Source organism: Tiliqua scincoides, chromosome 1 (assembly GCF_035046505.1).
Source record: "Tiliqua scincoides isolate rTilSci1 chromosome 1, rTilSci1.hap2, whole genome shotgun sequence".
Classification (NCBI taxonomy): domain Eukaryota; kingdom Metazoa; phylum Chordata; class Lepidosauria; order Squamata; family Scincidae; genus Tiliqua; species Tiliqua scincoides.
The window spans coordinates 284,384,260-284,400,716 of NC_089821.1; the positions used below are offsets into that span (position 1 = coordinate 284,384,260).

At 45.1% G+C, this 16,457-nt stretch overlaps 1 protein-coding gene across 1 annotated transcript in view; it reads left to right on the top strand.

Moving 5' to 3' along the window:
* The window catches only part of IFT43 (intraflagellar transport 43), a 51,385-nt gene extending 45,436 nt beyond the window's left edge, over positions 1-5,949 (top strand). The window contains exons 6-9 of the mRNA XM_066612092.1: positions 128-200; positions 513-588; positions 2,082-2,144; positions 3,982-5,949. Coding sequence (XP_066468189.1) covers positions 128-200; positions 513-588; positions 2,082-2,144; positions 3,982-4,101 — 332 coding nt within the window. The 3' untranslated portion in view covers positions 4,102-5,949. The remainder of the gene's footprint in view (positions 1-127; positions 201-512; positions 589-2,081; positions 2,145-3,981) is intronic.
* The last annotated feature ends 10,508 nt before the right edge of the window (positions 5,950-16,457 follow it).

Genomic DNA, 16,457 nt, shown 5'->3' on the forward strand with positions numbered 1-16,457 from the left:
TCAAACTGCTATTTATCCTGCTGCGAAGGTATCTAGTGTTTTGATCGGAAGGTGTTACTTCCCCATTGAGAAAATGGGAAAGATCATAATTGTTTCTGCTTTCTTATGCCTCTCTTACCCCTTGTAGACATTCCAGTGATCCCAGACTTGGAAGAGGTACAGGAGGAAGACTTTGCCATGCAGGTGGCAGCTCCACCCAGGTAACAGCAAGAGCACTATGGCCACAGAACTTCTAGTGCCAAACTAGTCTAACGTGGATCAATTTCTGACTTGTTCAACTGGATTTTGTGCTATGTCGTGTGGTTTGCTTGGGGCATTTCTAAATAATAAACAGTGATGATAGACTGGGTTGTTTCATCTGTGCAGAGGAAATCTAGAATCCTATGTGCATGTGCAATAAATGAAGAACTTAATATTAAGACCAGGTTTGTACTTAAGGCAGCTATGGATTCTGAGTTTGGTGAGGGATGCAAAGCACTCCAAATTGATTTCTTCCCATCTCCCAATTGCAGCATCCAGGTGAACAGAGTACTGACCTACCGTGACCTGGACAACGACCTCATGAAGTATGCTGCATTTCAGACCTTGGTGAGTACATCAAGAGGAAAACGTAGACTCTCCCAAGTTCTTCCCTGAAGATAATAACCATCATTCTTACCTGTTGCCACCAGAGCTTGATCCTGTCCTTCCATTTTCCTTCTGTTGTAGGACCACAAAAGGTGTAGTCTGTTGCTTGGTGTCCTTCTGGAACACTGAATAGATGTGTCTGTTGGATATCTCTTCTCATATGCTCAGTAACTTTGCTGAGTTGGGGCATCTTTGGGTGTTCCTCTCCGATGCCTACTTTGATGGTCTTCACTAATAGTGCCTGCCCTGCAATCATAATTTGTTTAGCAAATATTTCCCCTATGGGACTATGCATACTCAGTTGTATACTTCGGAGCCAAGGCTGAGCATGCACGACTGTTGAGGACAGAAGACTGTGCTGCACTTATAACCACAGAGTGTTACCCCCAAGTTATTTCAGCCATGAATGCCATGTCTTGTCCCTGATCTATCTCCTAATATTTTCTTTGGTGAATATTCTGGTCATGTGGGCAGTGGGAGGTGGTGGTTTAAGGGTAGTAAAAAAAAAAAAAAGATATTCTTCTGGGGAGTGTGCAAAAATACATCAACATTTTCAGAGGAGTTTGTGTGCTTACGAAATAAGTGTCTTGGTTCACAAAGTCATGTTTTGATGAGTGGCGGCAATGGCAGCATGTCAAGCCTTGCTGCTCTTCACAGGAGTTGGCCACCATTATATTTCCCTGAAAACATTCTAGGGAATGAAAATACAACGGTGGCTGGCAGAGACTGGCCTCGGTGAAAAGCAACAATGCCAGGTTTTGCTATTGCCAGTCACAGAGGCACAGCTTTGTGAAGCAAGACTTTTATTTGGTAGGCACAAGGCTAGCATACCCAGAAGGTCAACTGAGGCAGTTGCCTCAGGCAGCAGATTGCTGGGGAGCACCCAACTTCATCCACACACTCCACTGCTTCTTCTCTTCCCACTGCTCTCTGGTTTGGAAAAGAAAGAGGGGAAGAGTGGAAAAAGAAGTGTGGAGGAAAGGAGAACCCACTACTCTCCTCTCCCTCACTTCCTCCTCCCCACCACACCCCTCTTCCTTTTCCATTGCAAAGGGCAGGAAAGGGAGGATGACACATCACCAGGCAAGGTGGGAGCAGCATTTGGTATGCCATTTCAGGCTCCAGGTGGTCTTCAGCTGTCACCAGGTAAAATGCTTCATTTCACCCCCACATTCCTCAAAATGTTTGAGGTACTTTCATGAGCTCCCCACAAAAGTACCTCAACCCCAATCCACTCTTTCCATTTTCACTGGTCACAAAAAGATCGATGGACAGGGAGTTTCAGGCCAATGCTATATTTCTTATCCATACCCAGGACATCTGGTAACTTTGCTCCACCACTGGCTATGTATGCTTTCCAAAAGATGGGTAGTGCTATCTCCTGTTAGTGGGAGAAATTAGTACTTCCCTTCATACTGTTGACACCGGACAGTAATTTTCATCTGCTTTCACAGGATGGAGAGATTGACCTGAAGCTCCTTAGCAAAGTTCTGGCTCCAGAGCAGGAAGTGCGAGAGGTAAGTTTGTTCAGAATCAAGGAAAGGAGGGCTAAGTTCCATCTGGTGAGTCTCTGCCCCTCAGTTAGATGGTGATTTAGAGCATGTGAGGTCAGTGGCGTAGCTAGCAGGGGGCGGTCCGCCCCGGGTACTACCCGGGGGGCTGTAACACCACAAATGCCCCAACATCGCTAACATCATGAAGGTTAGGAGTAACCCCATCATGCCATATACTGTTGGATATGGAATTTCCAGCAGAATGCAATGCAAAAAAACCAGATTGAAATACTGTATCTCCTTTCCATCAAAAGTTATGGCCAAAAAACCCGGAAACCAAAAAATGCATTGAACCCTATGGAAAATGAAACTGAGCCATAGCGCGTGTTTACTCGCGAGTAGGCAAACTTGCCATAGTTCTCAGAAAGGGCGGGCTGAGAGGAATCCAATGACACCAGAATGGTTCCTATCCAGTGAAAACACCCAAGAAGGAAGTCCCTCCCTCCAAGCAGACGAATGTATTGAGCCCTATGGAAAGCGAAAGTAAGCCACACTTATTTGCTTATTCGTTTATTCGCAAGTAAGCAAATGTGCCTTGGCTCCTGGTCAAGTCAGGCAAAGAGGAATGCAAAGCTAGCTGCATGGTCCCCATCTAATGAAAGTGGAGGTCAACAAATGCTCCCGAAGGCAGCCCCCCCCCCCAAAGAATAAACCTGAGGCTTGAGCTGGTAAGGTGGGCACTGGGGTGGGCTGAAAATCTCACTGCTTTATTTGTGCGGGGGGGGGGGGTGTTATTGCAGGCAGCAACTCCCCCCCCAAAAAGAATAAAACAGGCTTGAGCTAGTAAGGTGGGCACTGGGGAGGGCTGAAAATCTCACTTCGTGAAACAGGGCTGGCTTCCCCTTATTTATCTGTTTTTCTTTAATTATTGATAATTATTTTATTTTGCTTGATGATGTCACTTCCAACCATCACTTCCAGCGGGTCCTGGACAGATTGTCATTCTAAAAAGTGGGTCCCAATGTTAAGAGTTTGAGAACCACTGCCTTAACTCAAAACAGGCCAATGAGACATCAGGGGGTGGGAGGGTGGCACCCTAGTGACCAAAATTCTGGAAATCGTGGCTTTTAGGAATATTACCATCATGTTATATACCATTTGATGCAGAATTTCATCCATTGCTTGTGGGGAAATATTCACTTCATTTATTTTTCTGGCCATTATTATTATTCATTCCATGTCATGACTCTTACTATCTCTGTCTCACCTACCTCACAGGCTTGTTGTGAGGACAAAATAAGGGGAGGAACCATGTACACCACCCTGAGCTGCTTAGATGAAGGGTGGTATAAAAAGTGAATTAACTAATTAAGCAATATAATTAATAATTAATTAAACAATATAAGTCATATGGGGTGACAAAAATTTATGGGCCTCGGGTGTCAAATGACCTAGCTACGCCTCTGTGTGAGGTAAAGTAGTATTGAGGTGCCATACATGGATACATCATTATATGTAATCCATTTTAATATATACTGCTCTGAGCCATTGTGCCATACAGAAGCTGTCAGGGCTTTGAAAACTATCAGTTTCGAAATCAATCTTTAGATACTGTAAAATATCATCTTAATGATCATCTCAATATGTAACTCACAAAATTGGCTGAAATAGAATTTCTGTGAATTGTGAAACTCCAAGTGGAACTGCAAGGATTTTCTAAAAGCTGCAGGGGCTGAAACTTATGTCTGGGCCTGTTAGCAGAGTTTGAGCCCCTGCCCTTGGATAAGATACAGCTGCTTTTCTGCCAATTGGATCACTTAGCAATGTTTAAGAATGCTTCTTCACTCTTGTCTTTTGGCAGGATGACGTCAGCTGGGACTGGGACCATCTCTACACAGAGGTGGCCTCTGAGCTTTTGAGTGAGTGGGACTTGGGGCAGCCTGAAAAGGAGGAGGGTCTCACGTTGACCAAGATCACCTGAAGTTTGGCTAGCTGCTTGCACAGCTGCCCCAACTACACTGGCAGATTTGTAGATTATTAGTACATTAATTATTTTAATATAGGCTTTGTATTTGAAAGTGTTTTTGGTTCACTTGCTAAAGCGAAGCAGTGGCTTTCTCAAAAGTCTGGCTTAATGGATCTCTGGGCATGCTGTGCTTAATATGTTTTAATTGATTGGGTGGAGCAAAAGATTTTTGGTCAATCTGTTAAAAAGGCACTCCTGCTCAGGCAGTACAGATAATGGGCAGCTTTTGAGAAAAGGCATTCCCCATCCACATTCATGCAAGATGGAATGCATGTAGACATGCTTCACACAAAACTGAAAGAAGTATTTTAAAACAATTATTTTGTTCATATTCAGATATAATCAGTGAACTAACTCAGGTTTCTGTAATGAATGGCAGCCTTATTGATTGTTCTAAAGCAGTCTTAAACTGCATGCAATCAGTTTTCTGATGAAATGAAGCACATGCCAGGAATTTTGAACCTTAAGGCAGGACCGCACAGATGTATCCTGCTTCTTCCTGGGCTTTGGGTGTGCACTACATGAGCACAAGGTGGTATATGCTGTGTGTGTGTGTGAAAGAACTTGCTGGGCATGCATAAAATGTTCCTTCATGGAATCCCCAAAACAAACAAAAAAACCCTCCCACTAAGGATGAAACATGAACAAAGGTATCCCATAGGAATATGACATGGAAGTAGTTAAAAACTCTAGGAGGAGAGTATGTCTGCAATAGAACCTTCTTGTCCAAAGGGCAGGAGGAAGAAGAGTCTGGTAAGAGCTGCCCACCATCCAGCTCCCAGTGGTTCTGGGTGAATGGTTCTCCCTTCCCGCAGCTGCCACTTCAGGGCTGTTGAGGAGCCATCATGCCTTGGGGGAAGGTGAGAGAAAAGAGAACAGCCTGTCAGAGAGCCTGGGTGAAATGAGCAGCATGAAAAGAGCACACACTTAAGCTGTCTGCTAGGCTCTGTGACCAGCATGAAGGGAAGTTACTGCAAATTAAGTCTTTAAAAACATTGGGATTCATTGTGTGTTACCTCAGAAACTCTTTACACTGGATTGGCAATTCATAAAAACAGTAAGGGGGTGGGAAATATAAAGGCGTCAAAATCTTCTCCTCTCTGTTCAACAAGGCAAAAAAACTTTCACTGTGGGGAGGGGAAGTGCTTAGTTTGGGGGCTAAGCTGCTCAACCTACTCCCCAAACACCCCTCTGAAGTACTACAACAAGACCCTGGTTCTGGATTGATGATACAATGTGGGGAGGCAAGGTTTAAAAAAAACAACTCTGAACAAGTTAGGCCCCCCTTCTCCCCCATCACCACCACTCCCCTCCCCCCAACGCTTGCTTCTGGAAGAAAGCTGTTCCCCTGACTTGTGGCTTTATTCTCTAAGGACCTGAAGTAGAACCAAGTGTGAACCCAGAACCCTTCATGGTTTGAAATAAAAAAGTCACTCCATAAAGCTGCTGTTTATTCTGCATTCTTGAAAGAGGCAGGCCTATTCACCTGATGTAGCAGGACTTCCTGCAAGGTGCATAGTTGGAGGGAAGCAGAGGCATGTATTGAGCACTGGCTGATATATTGTGTACACTGATTGATTTGGTCAGTCGGTTGCAGCAGTAGACCTCAACTTCACTCACTTCTTGGGAAACATCCTTGCAAGAAACCAGGGTTGGGAAATGCAACCTAACAAAAAAGTTCCCTGTCAGGAACCTGACTTCCTTGATTGAAAAACAGAGGTGCAGAACAACGGGAAAAACTCCCCTGTGAAAGCTGGAGTGGGGAATCATATGCTATGGACACACCAGTTAGTTTCCTGCCCTCATAGGGGCAAAGCATGAAAGGAAAGTTTGCTACAAGGGCTCCTGGAATTCCTACAGAGTCAGGAAGTCTGCCAGAGGTTGACTAGCATGGCTTCCACTATGATGAAAGCCTTGGATTGCAGAGAGTGTTCTTTTCAGGTTTGCTTCCTTGCCCTGTACACTGGGCACACAAAGATAATACAGGTGGGCTTCCTTATCCGCTGATCAGGTATCCATGGATATCTGTGCTTCTTGTTAACATTGAGTTGAAGCCCAGTCCTGAGCTGCCTGGTGCTCAGAGGAACAACAGTGCCAAAATGGCAACCACTGCATCCTATGGGCCTCGGGCAGCCACCGGTGGCTCAGGGGATGTTCTGGATTGATGCCCAAGCCCTGCAATGGGGCTACTCGAGTTTGTGCCTGCTATTTAGTAAGTGCAGAGTTGAATGGCCCCAGGTCGGGCCAGGAGGCCTGATGTTGGGTTCTGTATCAGGTGAAGCAGAGATCCCACACTCCTCTTGCTGTCTCCCCTGCCCTGCCTTCCCCCTGCCATACCTTACTTCACCACCTGGAGCTCGATCCATGCTGTAGGTGATGGGCCTCTGGCTGGTGCTGGCTCAGCCTAGATCGGTGCTGAATCTTACAGGTGTGCCTTATGGCACACTTGCAGCACTCTGTGTCGGGGGAGGGCTGGTGGTGACTGCTCAGGATCGGACCCTCAGTTTTCTTCAGAGGCATAATGCATTGCCCCAGCACCCAGGGCAGTAACGTTATGATGTCACTTTACACTGTGTCATGTGACATCACTTCTGGGTTCTCCCCCAAGGATGGGGTGCTCAATATGGTGGCCTTGCACTCCATGTTCCTTCTTCTGTGGAGGCTCCTCTTGAAGGGGAGCCTCCACAAGAGAAGGAATGGGCTTGTAACGCCACAAGTGCCACCTCCTCTGGGGAGAACCCAGAAGTGACAACCAAGGCAGTCAATTTTGAGTTCTTCCTGGAGCAGGGGCACTCGTTTTAGCTGCTTCTCACCCACATTCCTTCATCTGTGGAGTCTCCCCTTGAAGGGGGCACAAAACCGCCAGCACTTCTTCTGGAAAGAATCCAGGAGTGACTGCTTTGTGTCACTTGCACTTTGTGTCACTTGCACTTGCACTTTGTGTCACAATCACTTCTGGGTTCTTCCTGGAGGAGGGGCATTTGCTGTGGCAGCTTCTAAGGTAATGGAATGGGCGTGGGGGCTGCTTCAGTATTTGAACTGTATCCTCCATATCCATGATTTCTGTATCCACTGTGTATGTGTGTGTGGTGTGTGTGTGTGTGTAAGGAGTTAGCTTTGCTTAGGTTACAAAATAGCCTGGCACCAGCCTTGGGTGTACCTCAGTGATGCCTGGAAGCTGGACAAATGGCAGATCTGCTCTTCTCGGAGTCTGACTTGGGGGTTGGGCACCCCCACAAGCCTTTGAAATGTTTCTAATATTAAATTTGACAATGCGGTGGGTCAGGACTTCATGGCAAATATTCTTTAGCCCAGCTCCAGGGGGTCTGGGAAGGCACCTCAGATGTCCAGCTGCACCTTTTATAAGGCACCTCAGATGTCCAGCTGCACCTTTTATTGGGGCATCAGATGCTGGAGATGGTGGGCTTCCTGACTGGCTTGGGATTTCATTGCCTGCCAGAGACGAAGTGCTGCTCAAAGAGCAGAGTGAGTCCAAGGATGTTTTGACAAATGAGTTTGGCACCTAGTGGATGTGAAGATACACCAGGCATTAGAGCTTTAACTCGCTGATGAGCAGAAATAGAGCAGAGCATTTTTCAAGAAGTTAGAAATTACATTTGTATTAGTTGGAGAGGCACCAGTGGTGATATCCGTGCTTATGGTGTATTAATAACCCCTGTGCTATGAGCTGGGTCCCAGGGTCCTGGTTGTATTGTAATAGTGCTGCACACTTGGATAGGCTTCGTTCTTAATGCTGCCGAGGTATTTGTTGCTAAAAACTGCAAGGGAGATGGCAGCGAACTTTGAAGTGTCCACCTGCGCATACAGACAGTAAGATTAAGCATGTGATTGAAAAAGACCGCAATCTTTGGCTGGGCACAGAAAGCTGCCCCATATTTGGGCCACTCGTCTCCATCTGTCCATCCCCATTCAGCTGCCTTGTCTTTTCACCAAGGCCCACACAGGCTTACATCCACACTCCGCTTGATGAAAAGCCCTTCATTAAAATTCAGAAAAACAAAGTGGCTCAGTCCCTTAGATGCACACCTGGAAACCTCGGAGATCTACAGAGAGAAAAAGTGTGTTGCAATTCTTAATTATAAGCTGTGGGACTTACTGGGGTAGGGTTGCTTTTTGTCTTTTTTTTCTCAGGTCAGACTCAGGCATGCTCTGCTCTCCTGTTTAGTTGGCATCCTGCTGTGGCTGCGCTTGCTGTTGTTTGTCACTCCCAACTCTTAGCATTTGGAAACCTGAAGGGAATCTCTACCTTGAGAATAAGGGCAGAAGGCTCCTGAAGCCTCAGGAATGGGCCAGCACAGTGGACCCCACGCTCCTCTTTACATCATCTTCCATCTGTTCTGGCTGTACCTGCCCCCGCCCCCAATTGCACACTGTGTGTTCCATTCCAGCATGAGAACAAAGAAACTCAGACAGTGGGCCACTGAAATTTGAAAGAGAAGAAGAGGTGTTAACACAAGGCACTGCTACAATAAGCTACAAGGGAGCGTTCAGTCCATGTTTTGGGGGGAGACAGACCTGGTGAAAAGCAACAAAGAGTTTCCTTTTTCCAAACCAAGCAACACAAGAATAACCCTCAACTGACCCCCCCACTATGCTGTAGAAATGTGGTTTGCTGTACTCTGCATCTTCTTTTGAACTGTACTGTCCCCTTGATTTGAACAGGAACAGTTTGTCTTCTGCCAGTTCTTGCTGAAATATTGCAAAATTCTGCAAATGGTTTGCACCCAAATACTGGCAGCTCCTCTTTTCAAAGGTTCCAGTCCCGCAAACAAATGACATTGTTTTCTGCATCCAGTAGGAGCAGGATTTCTCCTTCTCTCTCTCACAGATTGTGCATCTTTTCAGGATCCTATTTTTGGCTTCATGGCAGTCTTTGGAATGTGACTGGGAGTTTCTGCTTCCCCTTTCACATGACCTGATGCTGTCCCAGGATGAGCCGTGCATCACTGCTGTATAAGCAAATGGAAACAATGAGGCCCAAGCAAGTTCTCAAGCTGTGTGCTGGAATGCACCCAGGTGTCCTGGCTGGGACACAGTTGCGTGGTGAGCCCTGATTTCTGAAGATCTCTGGAAAATATCTGCATGTGTTGAAAACACCAGAGCAAGATGTTCCTCAGTGCAAGAGTTCCAAGTTGCACTAAAGTTTAATCTTAAGTGATGCGTTGCCTACAGGCTGATTCCCACAGTTAGCGTCTCTCTTGTCTAGCCTAATCAGTTTTCTTGCTGTTACCCCTGCTTTTCTTTTTAAAATATGAAAGTGGTTGATAGACTTAAAGTCAATACAGTAAAATTACAATAAAATGCAAACAAAATTTTAGCAGTAAAATCACAGAACAAAATAATGATTGGTACCTTCACCAAAGGCAGGCACAACTGCAGGCCTGATGGAAGCTGGGTCAGAGTCCTGATCCTTGAATTATCCAGGGCCAGCTTCAGCACAAGGATACCTTGGGTAGCTGCTAGGGCAGTGGCGTACCTAAGGGGGTCCAGGAGAACACTTGTTTCCAGGTGGCAGAGAGGTAGGGGCAGCATTTGGGGCTTCCCCTGCGGTTGGCACCTGTTTCCAAGCTGGGAGGTGCTGACCCCTCATGCCCACTGCCTCCCCCCCCCGGAGGCATTCTGAGGGTCAGAAAGGCTGCACACTTCCTTCCTGCCCCTCAGAAGGCCTTCTAAGGCCTCTGGAGGGCCTTTAAATGTCAGTAGGTGAAAACTGGACATGACCGGAAGGCCTTAGAAGGTCTTTTGAGGGCAAGGGAGGCCACACATGGGCTCTCTGGCTCTCAGAACCCCTCCGGGAGAGGCAACGGAAATGGGGGGGCGGCACTTCTAGATGAGACTGGCACCCCTGGAGTTGTGCCTCCAGGTGCCACAGTGGCTTGGACCACCCCTGGCTGAGAACTAAGTTCCCAGGGAGATGGGTTTCATTGCTGATGTCTGATGGCTAGAGGTTGGTGAAAATGTGTTGTTGTATTGTTGTTTTTTGCGGATGTCGGTGTTTTCCAAAGTTAAAAGTGCAGAAAGTGGTGTTATGTGTTTTTATTCAAAATTTATATTATACTTGTAAATTATAATCATCTTAAAAGTGTACTAGGTGGGTGATATAGGTGGTATAGTGTCAGCAGATGCAGCCAAAGTCATTGCCCATTACCCCCCATTCAATAATACACAAAAACAAAATAAAATAGGTTTTATGGCAGTTTTTTTTAAACAAAAATGAGAAGTGCAGAAAGTGATAAGTGTTTTTATTTCATTATCACTGTTTTCTCTCCCCTCTACTGATGACTGCTGGGGAGGATTAGGTTCAACCAGAAGTCCAGTAGGGTTCGGCCTCTTATTGCGGCAGTCAATCTGAACTTCTTTCATTTTTGATTGGCTAGCAGCAGCCACACAACAAACTCAGTAGCTGCTGCTTGCCATGTTCCCTAACCCCATTTTCCACATAGTGTAGTGACTCTTCTTTTGCCTCTCTGTGTTGCTGCTGTTCTTCTGGCCTCTGTAAACTTTTTCTACAGCTCCTTGTTCCTGCCAGTTGTGCTACCTGCATCTCAGTGGCGTAGCTAATGATAGAGTAGCCTACTGCTGAGCTCAAAATGTTGCCCCAGAAGTGACATCATGCCTGGTTTTTTTTAAAAAAAGTGAAAATGGGGGAAAATTCACCTCCTCCCCCCAGCAGCTCAGCACCCACTTGCTTTGCCGCCTCTCCCAAGCCAGTGGCATAGCTAAGGCATCTGTTACCAGGGGTCAAAAAAATTCTGTAGCCCCCCTCCACGACAAAATCAAATTTAATTAAGGAAATAAATGTGCCCCGTATTGGTTAGAGACACTGTGCTGGGGTGAAGGGGAACAGTTATTCTCCCCTTGCTAAATATAAGAGGAGCACCATTTGAAAAAGTGCCTCTTTACTCAGTCAGCAGGGATAACTATTATGGTGCATGGAAATGAGAGCTGAAACATATTAACACCTTATTAGTTCCCTGCTGCATCATAATAACAACGAATTGCGTATCAGAACAGTCTCATTGGTCAGTTTTCCTAACCCTAGCCCTGTGAAAGGCTCCTTTACCTCTCTGCTTGAAAGAGTAAGGCAGCCCCCTGCCCCAAGAACGTGGGACGCCTTTATCACATGGCATCCTGTGATCTCTCTATCTCCATACTACATGTCCTGGTTTCCTTAGTGAACAGGATTGGTTTCCTTAGTGAACAGGATTGTGCCAAAGGTTGTGCTCCATTAAAGAGATACAAGTCATTGCATGATTGGTTTGTACAGAAACTTTGCAGTTTTCTAATTTTTGGACATAGTCTTAGCATTAATAACACAGGCCTACAAAATTGAGGGTCAGAAATGTTTTTCACAAACTTTATGGTGGTTTGATATGAATTTGGGGTGCCAATTCCAAAAATGGCATCTGTTCTACCCTATCATGTCTAGTTTTGGAGATATAGTATAGCCTCATTAGTGAATGGTTCAAGCAGCTTCCTCATGAGGAAGCCAAGGTGTACATGGAAGCCTACACCATGGCTTCCTCATGAGGAAGCTGCTTGAACCATTCACTAAAGAGGCTATGCTGTGTCTCCAAAACTAGACATGATAGGGCGAAACGGATGCCATTTTTGGAATCGGCACCCCAAATATACCCAGGAATTGGTGTAACGTTTAAGGAAGCAAAATGTGTGTTGGCCTGTTTAATTGGAATTGTTTCAAAGTATCAGTTTAAATGGTAGGTTCGTGCTATTGCTTTGTATATCCATTCAGTGACCCATCTGGTTAACTGCTGATTTGTTTTAGTATAAGCTTAAACCTAGCTGATTCGAAGTGTTGTTATATCAGTGGTGATCACTTAATTGTTGTGTTGTTCATTCATGAAAAGGATGAGTTCATACATGTTATGAACATGTTCATTCATGAAGAGGATGAGTTTACGTGTTATGACCATTCATATAAGCGGTCTTTGAATAATTTGAAACTGCTGATGTCAATCAGTCATGATATGTTATCTAGCTGAGGTAGAGGAGTTCCCTGTTATCAACTCAGGGAGCTTCTGATTCCAAATATATTTGCAGCTTGGGAAGCACTGTATAACAACCATCTATAGTAGCTCACCATGACTGAGGCTAGCAATCTGAACATATAAACTTGCCTCCATTGTCTACTGTTAAAGCAAATAGCCCCTTCAAATAAAACATAAGTGGAAACTGGTGGAAATTTTGCAGAACATTTGAGATGTGAATGGGAGCTGTAAGCAAGAAATCTAACAATTGGAACTAAATATTGGTGTGATTCCCCCAGCAACTTTCATTGTAAAGTCTCTCTTGCTCACTCAGAGCCTCATAAAGGGCTACATCATTAAGTGAGACAAAGTGATAGGAGGTTAGGGAGGTTGCTATGTTAATAAGTTGGAAAGACTCTGCCGATTTCTCATGCTGGAGCGTCTCAGGGAAAGCAGAATTAATTCATGGCATATGCTCCCAGCATCTGCTGTGGTGGCCTGGAGTGGCGGGATCACAGGGCAATAGAGTGAGAGCCAAAACTTTGCATTCGTCCCCAACCCTTTTTCATGCTGGCATGCAGCCTTTATTTACTGACTAGGTAGAGAAGCAGGAGGTAGAGAAGCATGTCAACTGAAGTTAAATACTCCTAGAGTACAATATGTGGGCTGGGGGAAGGGGCCGGCTAGTGAACTGGGAGACTTGATGAGGGTTCCCACTGCAATGGGTATATGAATGCACCTTTAATTACCAAATTTTCATTATACCTATAAGGGGTGTTATGAATATATCAGAATCTGCCACCAGTCACAACTTCTTTGGAACACACAATTGAAGTATATGTCATTATCACAAGTGATGATCTGTGTGGAACTCTGTGTAGGAAATGGCCAAGAAGGTCAATGTTCCACATGCAGATTAGGAGAGAGTGCCTGGGAGTAAGCAGGAGTGACTATAGACATGAGAATTGAGGAGAAAATGCAGTTAACCCATTTCTGCCCAGCCCACAGGTGTACACACAGGGAGGGGTGTGAGTGTACAAAGAGAATTGGGAGATACTATCAGTTGGTCCTGGACTTATTTTATTCCTGTAAGAGTTTCAAGAAAGAGAGTGCACATGGATCTCCCCACCACTCCCCTTTTTACAATCCTCCTGTTGAGTGGCCCAGTGTCATTTAATGAGGTTCAGGGCTGGACAGTCATTTGTACCCAGGTCTTCCCAGTCCTAGTCTGGCACCCTCCCCACTATATACCACAATGGCTCTTATATTTTGTGTTTGTGGTTTGAAAAGGTGCTGAGAATATGTTACAAAATCCAGAGCTTTGGTGTGTTCTTTGTGTAATTCTATCATCCCCATCAAGCAATAAGCTGTTGGTGTGGGAGTTCTGATTTGTGCTCTGTGCCTTCATTGAATATCACATTCATTGCAATGGATGAGGGATGCATGAAAGTGGAATATTCTGTACAAAGGAACTCTATTAAGCATGACGTTTTTGAGCAGGGAGCAATGGTCTAAAGCAGGGGTATCTAAACATTTTAGCTAGAGGGTCACATCAAATATCTGGTGCAGTATTGAGGGCCAGAAAAAATTTTTATATATATAAATATATAAATAAATTAGAGATGGAACTTAGATGAGTGAATAAATGAATGAATGGGTTCATTCATTCAAACTCTCTGGCCCTTAGAATGCAACCAGATGCAACCAGAGCACAGTTCCAGTCATGTTCGGCCAAGTGAACCAGAGGCTTTCAGAGGACAAGAGGCTTGTTGCAGGCTGCATCTGGCCCCCAGGCTGGGGTTTGGAGACCCATGGTCTAAAGCAGGGGTGGGCAAACATTTTGGCAGGACAGCCATCATCTCTCTGATACTGTGTTGGGGGCCAGGAAAAAAAGAAAGAATTAAAACTCCTTTGCCCCTTTCAGCCCCTTGCCTTCCTCTCTTCTGTCACCTGCCAGTGCTCCTGTACTGCAGGCCTCTCTGGTGCAGCTCTAAATCCAGGCTACCTGTTATCAAGGCCCATCTCCTGTCACTTTCAGGACCACTTCATTATCCCTTTATTATTCCTCTTCTTCTACTTATCATTATTAATAATCACTCTGGGTTGGTCAGAGTGCTGACAGCTGCCCCTTGTCTATTCTTTCTGTCTATTTTAATCCTGCATGCTTATCTGAAATAAACCTGATCCCTTTTCTTTTAATTAAAGAAATCTGGTCAGCCCGCTCTTCCCCATGCAGAACAAAAGCTGATTGCTTCTCTGATAGATCAGGAGTTCTGCAGGCTTAGTGGGCACCTTGATGGCCACCATTAAGACCAGGCCCAGATGTCTGTGGTCAGGCTGTGCCCATGTGACAGAAACCAGGTTTATACAGTTGTAGGTACCAGTGTCTGTGCTGCATGTTATCTACAGGGATGTAGCAAGGCCTTACTGTAGTTCCCAAAGGCTGGGATGTGAACCAGCGTAGACATCTAATTCAGCAATTTTCAACTTTTTCCATCTCACAGCCCACTGACAAGGCACTAAGATGGTCAAGGCACACCACCAGTTTTTTGAAAAGGCACACCATGCTGCTAGTGGGGGGGGGGGCTCACATCCACTCATGGCCCTACTAATAAATGACCCTCCCTCAAACTCTTGCAGCACACCTGTAGACCATTTGCAGCACACTAATGTACCACAGCACACTGGTTGAAAATCAGTGATCTAGTCCATTACTGACCTCAGGTATGCACTTCTACTATCTTATCTGAATCTGATGAGGAAGAGAGGTAGAATTGGGTGTTATAACAATTTGATGGCACCAAATTTCTGGATTAGTATGTATAGCTGAAGATCTGATCTCATTTGTGGTTGGAATTGAAGCACTGTGTCATGGGAACCACCTCTTATCTCTCTTAGATAGCTCACTTGACTATTTGAATCACAAACCAGACTCAACTGACTGAGCTTTCATATCCCCTTTCTTCAAAAGCAGTGATCAACCACAGGTGATCACATGCAATTCACATAGTGAGCTACCAGGAACTGTAATGTACATGTACACTTAGTACTGTAATATACATGTATATGTGGATTGGTACTGCATTTGGATCGTTGTTCAAGGCTTGCAAGGTCTCTGTATACTAGAATGCATGAAAGTGTATACACGGGATGTTACACATCTATGTTCAGCATTAAACATATGACATCTATCCACATTGTCTTTTATCTACATGGGTTTGTCATCTATAGGACACCTTTGTTCTGTTTATATCACATCAGACAACTGATCCTTTTTCGTCTTCTGCTGATCTCTGGGCCCATCCTTATTTTCCTTCATCTGCTTCTCTGCCTCAGTTATGTGCATATGCACCAGTGCATGATGGCTGTGGTTGGAAGTATTTATGGCAATTAAAATGTTTTGCCTGGGAGCTGTTTGGGGGCTTTTTTTGAAGTGAGGATTTTTCAGACTTCAAGGTGTTAACAGCCCCTCTAAATGGTTTTGTTTTTTAATTGCAGCAAATGACTGCAGAGCCATTAAACATTCACCTCTCTCCCTCTCTCTGCAGTTGTTTCTAAGCCCTTTCAGTCCTCCTCCTATTTATTCTGTTTAATTCAGTCAGGTAGCTTCAGGGCAGTGAAGATCAATACTTTACTTTGATAGAAAAGAGTTAGGTTTGAAACACAGAGATAAAACTGACACATTTTGTATAAATTTAATTAAAAATGCACCTTTAGTGGCTTGTTGCAAGCACAAAGCAAGCCCTCCATCTCACTCTCTTTCTTTCTCTCTCTTTCTCCCTGCCTTCCTCTTTCTTTCCTTTTTTATCCTAACCAGGAATCTCAGAATCGGCCTCCCAAACAAAATGCTCCCTTAGTTTGTTGTTCTTTTTCCCTCTTCCCCCCCCCCCTTGCCTTGAAAGTTTAGCATTCAGGGAGATGGAAGGCATGTGAAATTCTAACCAGACCTTCTGCTCTCCCTCTATTCCTCTCCTTTGGAAAGACTGGGAGGGACAATTGGGGAGGGAGAGCCTCTGAGGTGGGGAGGGAAGGGGGCAGAGGAGGGTTTTGTTTAAAACCCCAACAGACCAGTCGCTCTGGGGCACTTTCCATGTGGATCTGAGTCTCCCCAACCTCTCTTTCTTCTGGTTTTGTTAGAGTTCTTGCAAGCCTGGAAGCATCATGGTCCCCACTACCAAGCGACATCTCTGTTCTCTCGTGCTTACTTACCCACCTTCCCTCTCCCTAACCCCACTGCCAGGGAGGACATTTGTCTTGTGTTTTATAATCCAACCCTTTCAACCCCTTCCCCTACATGTCTCT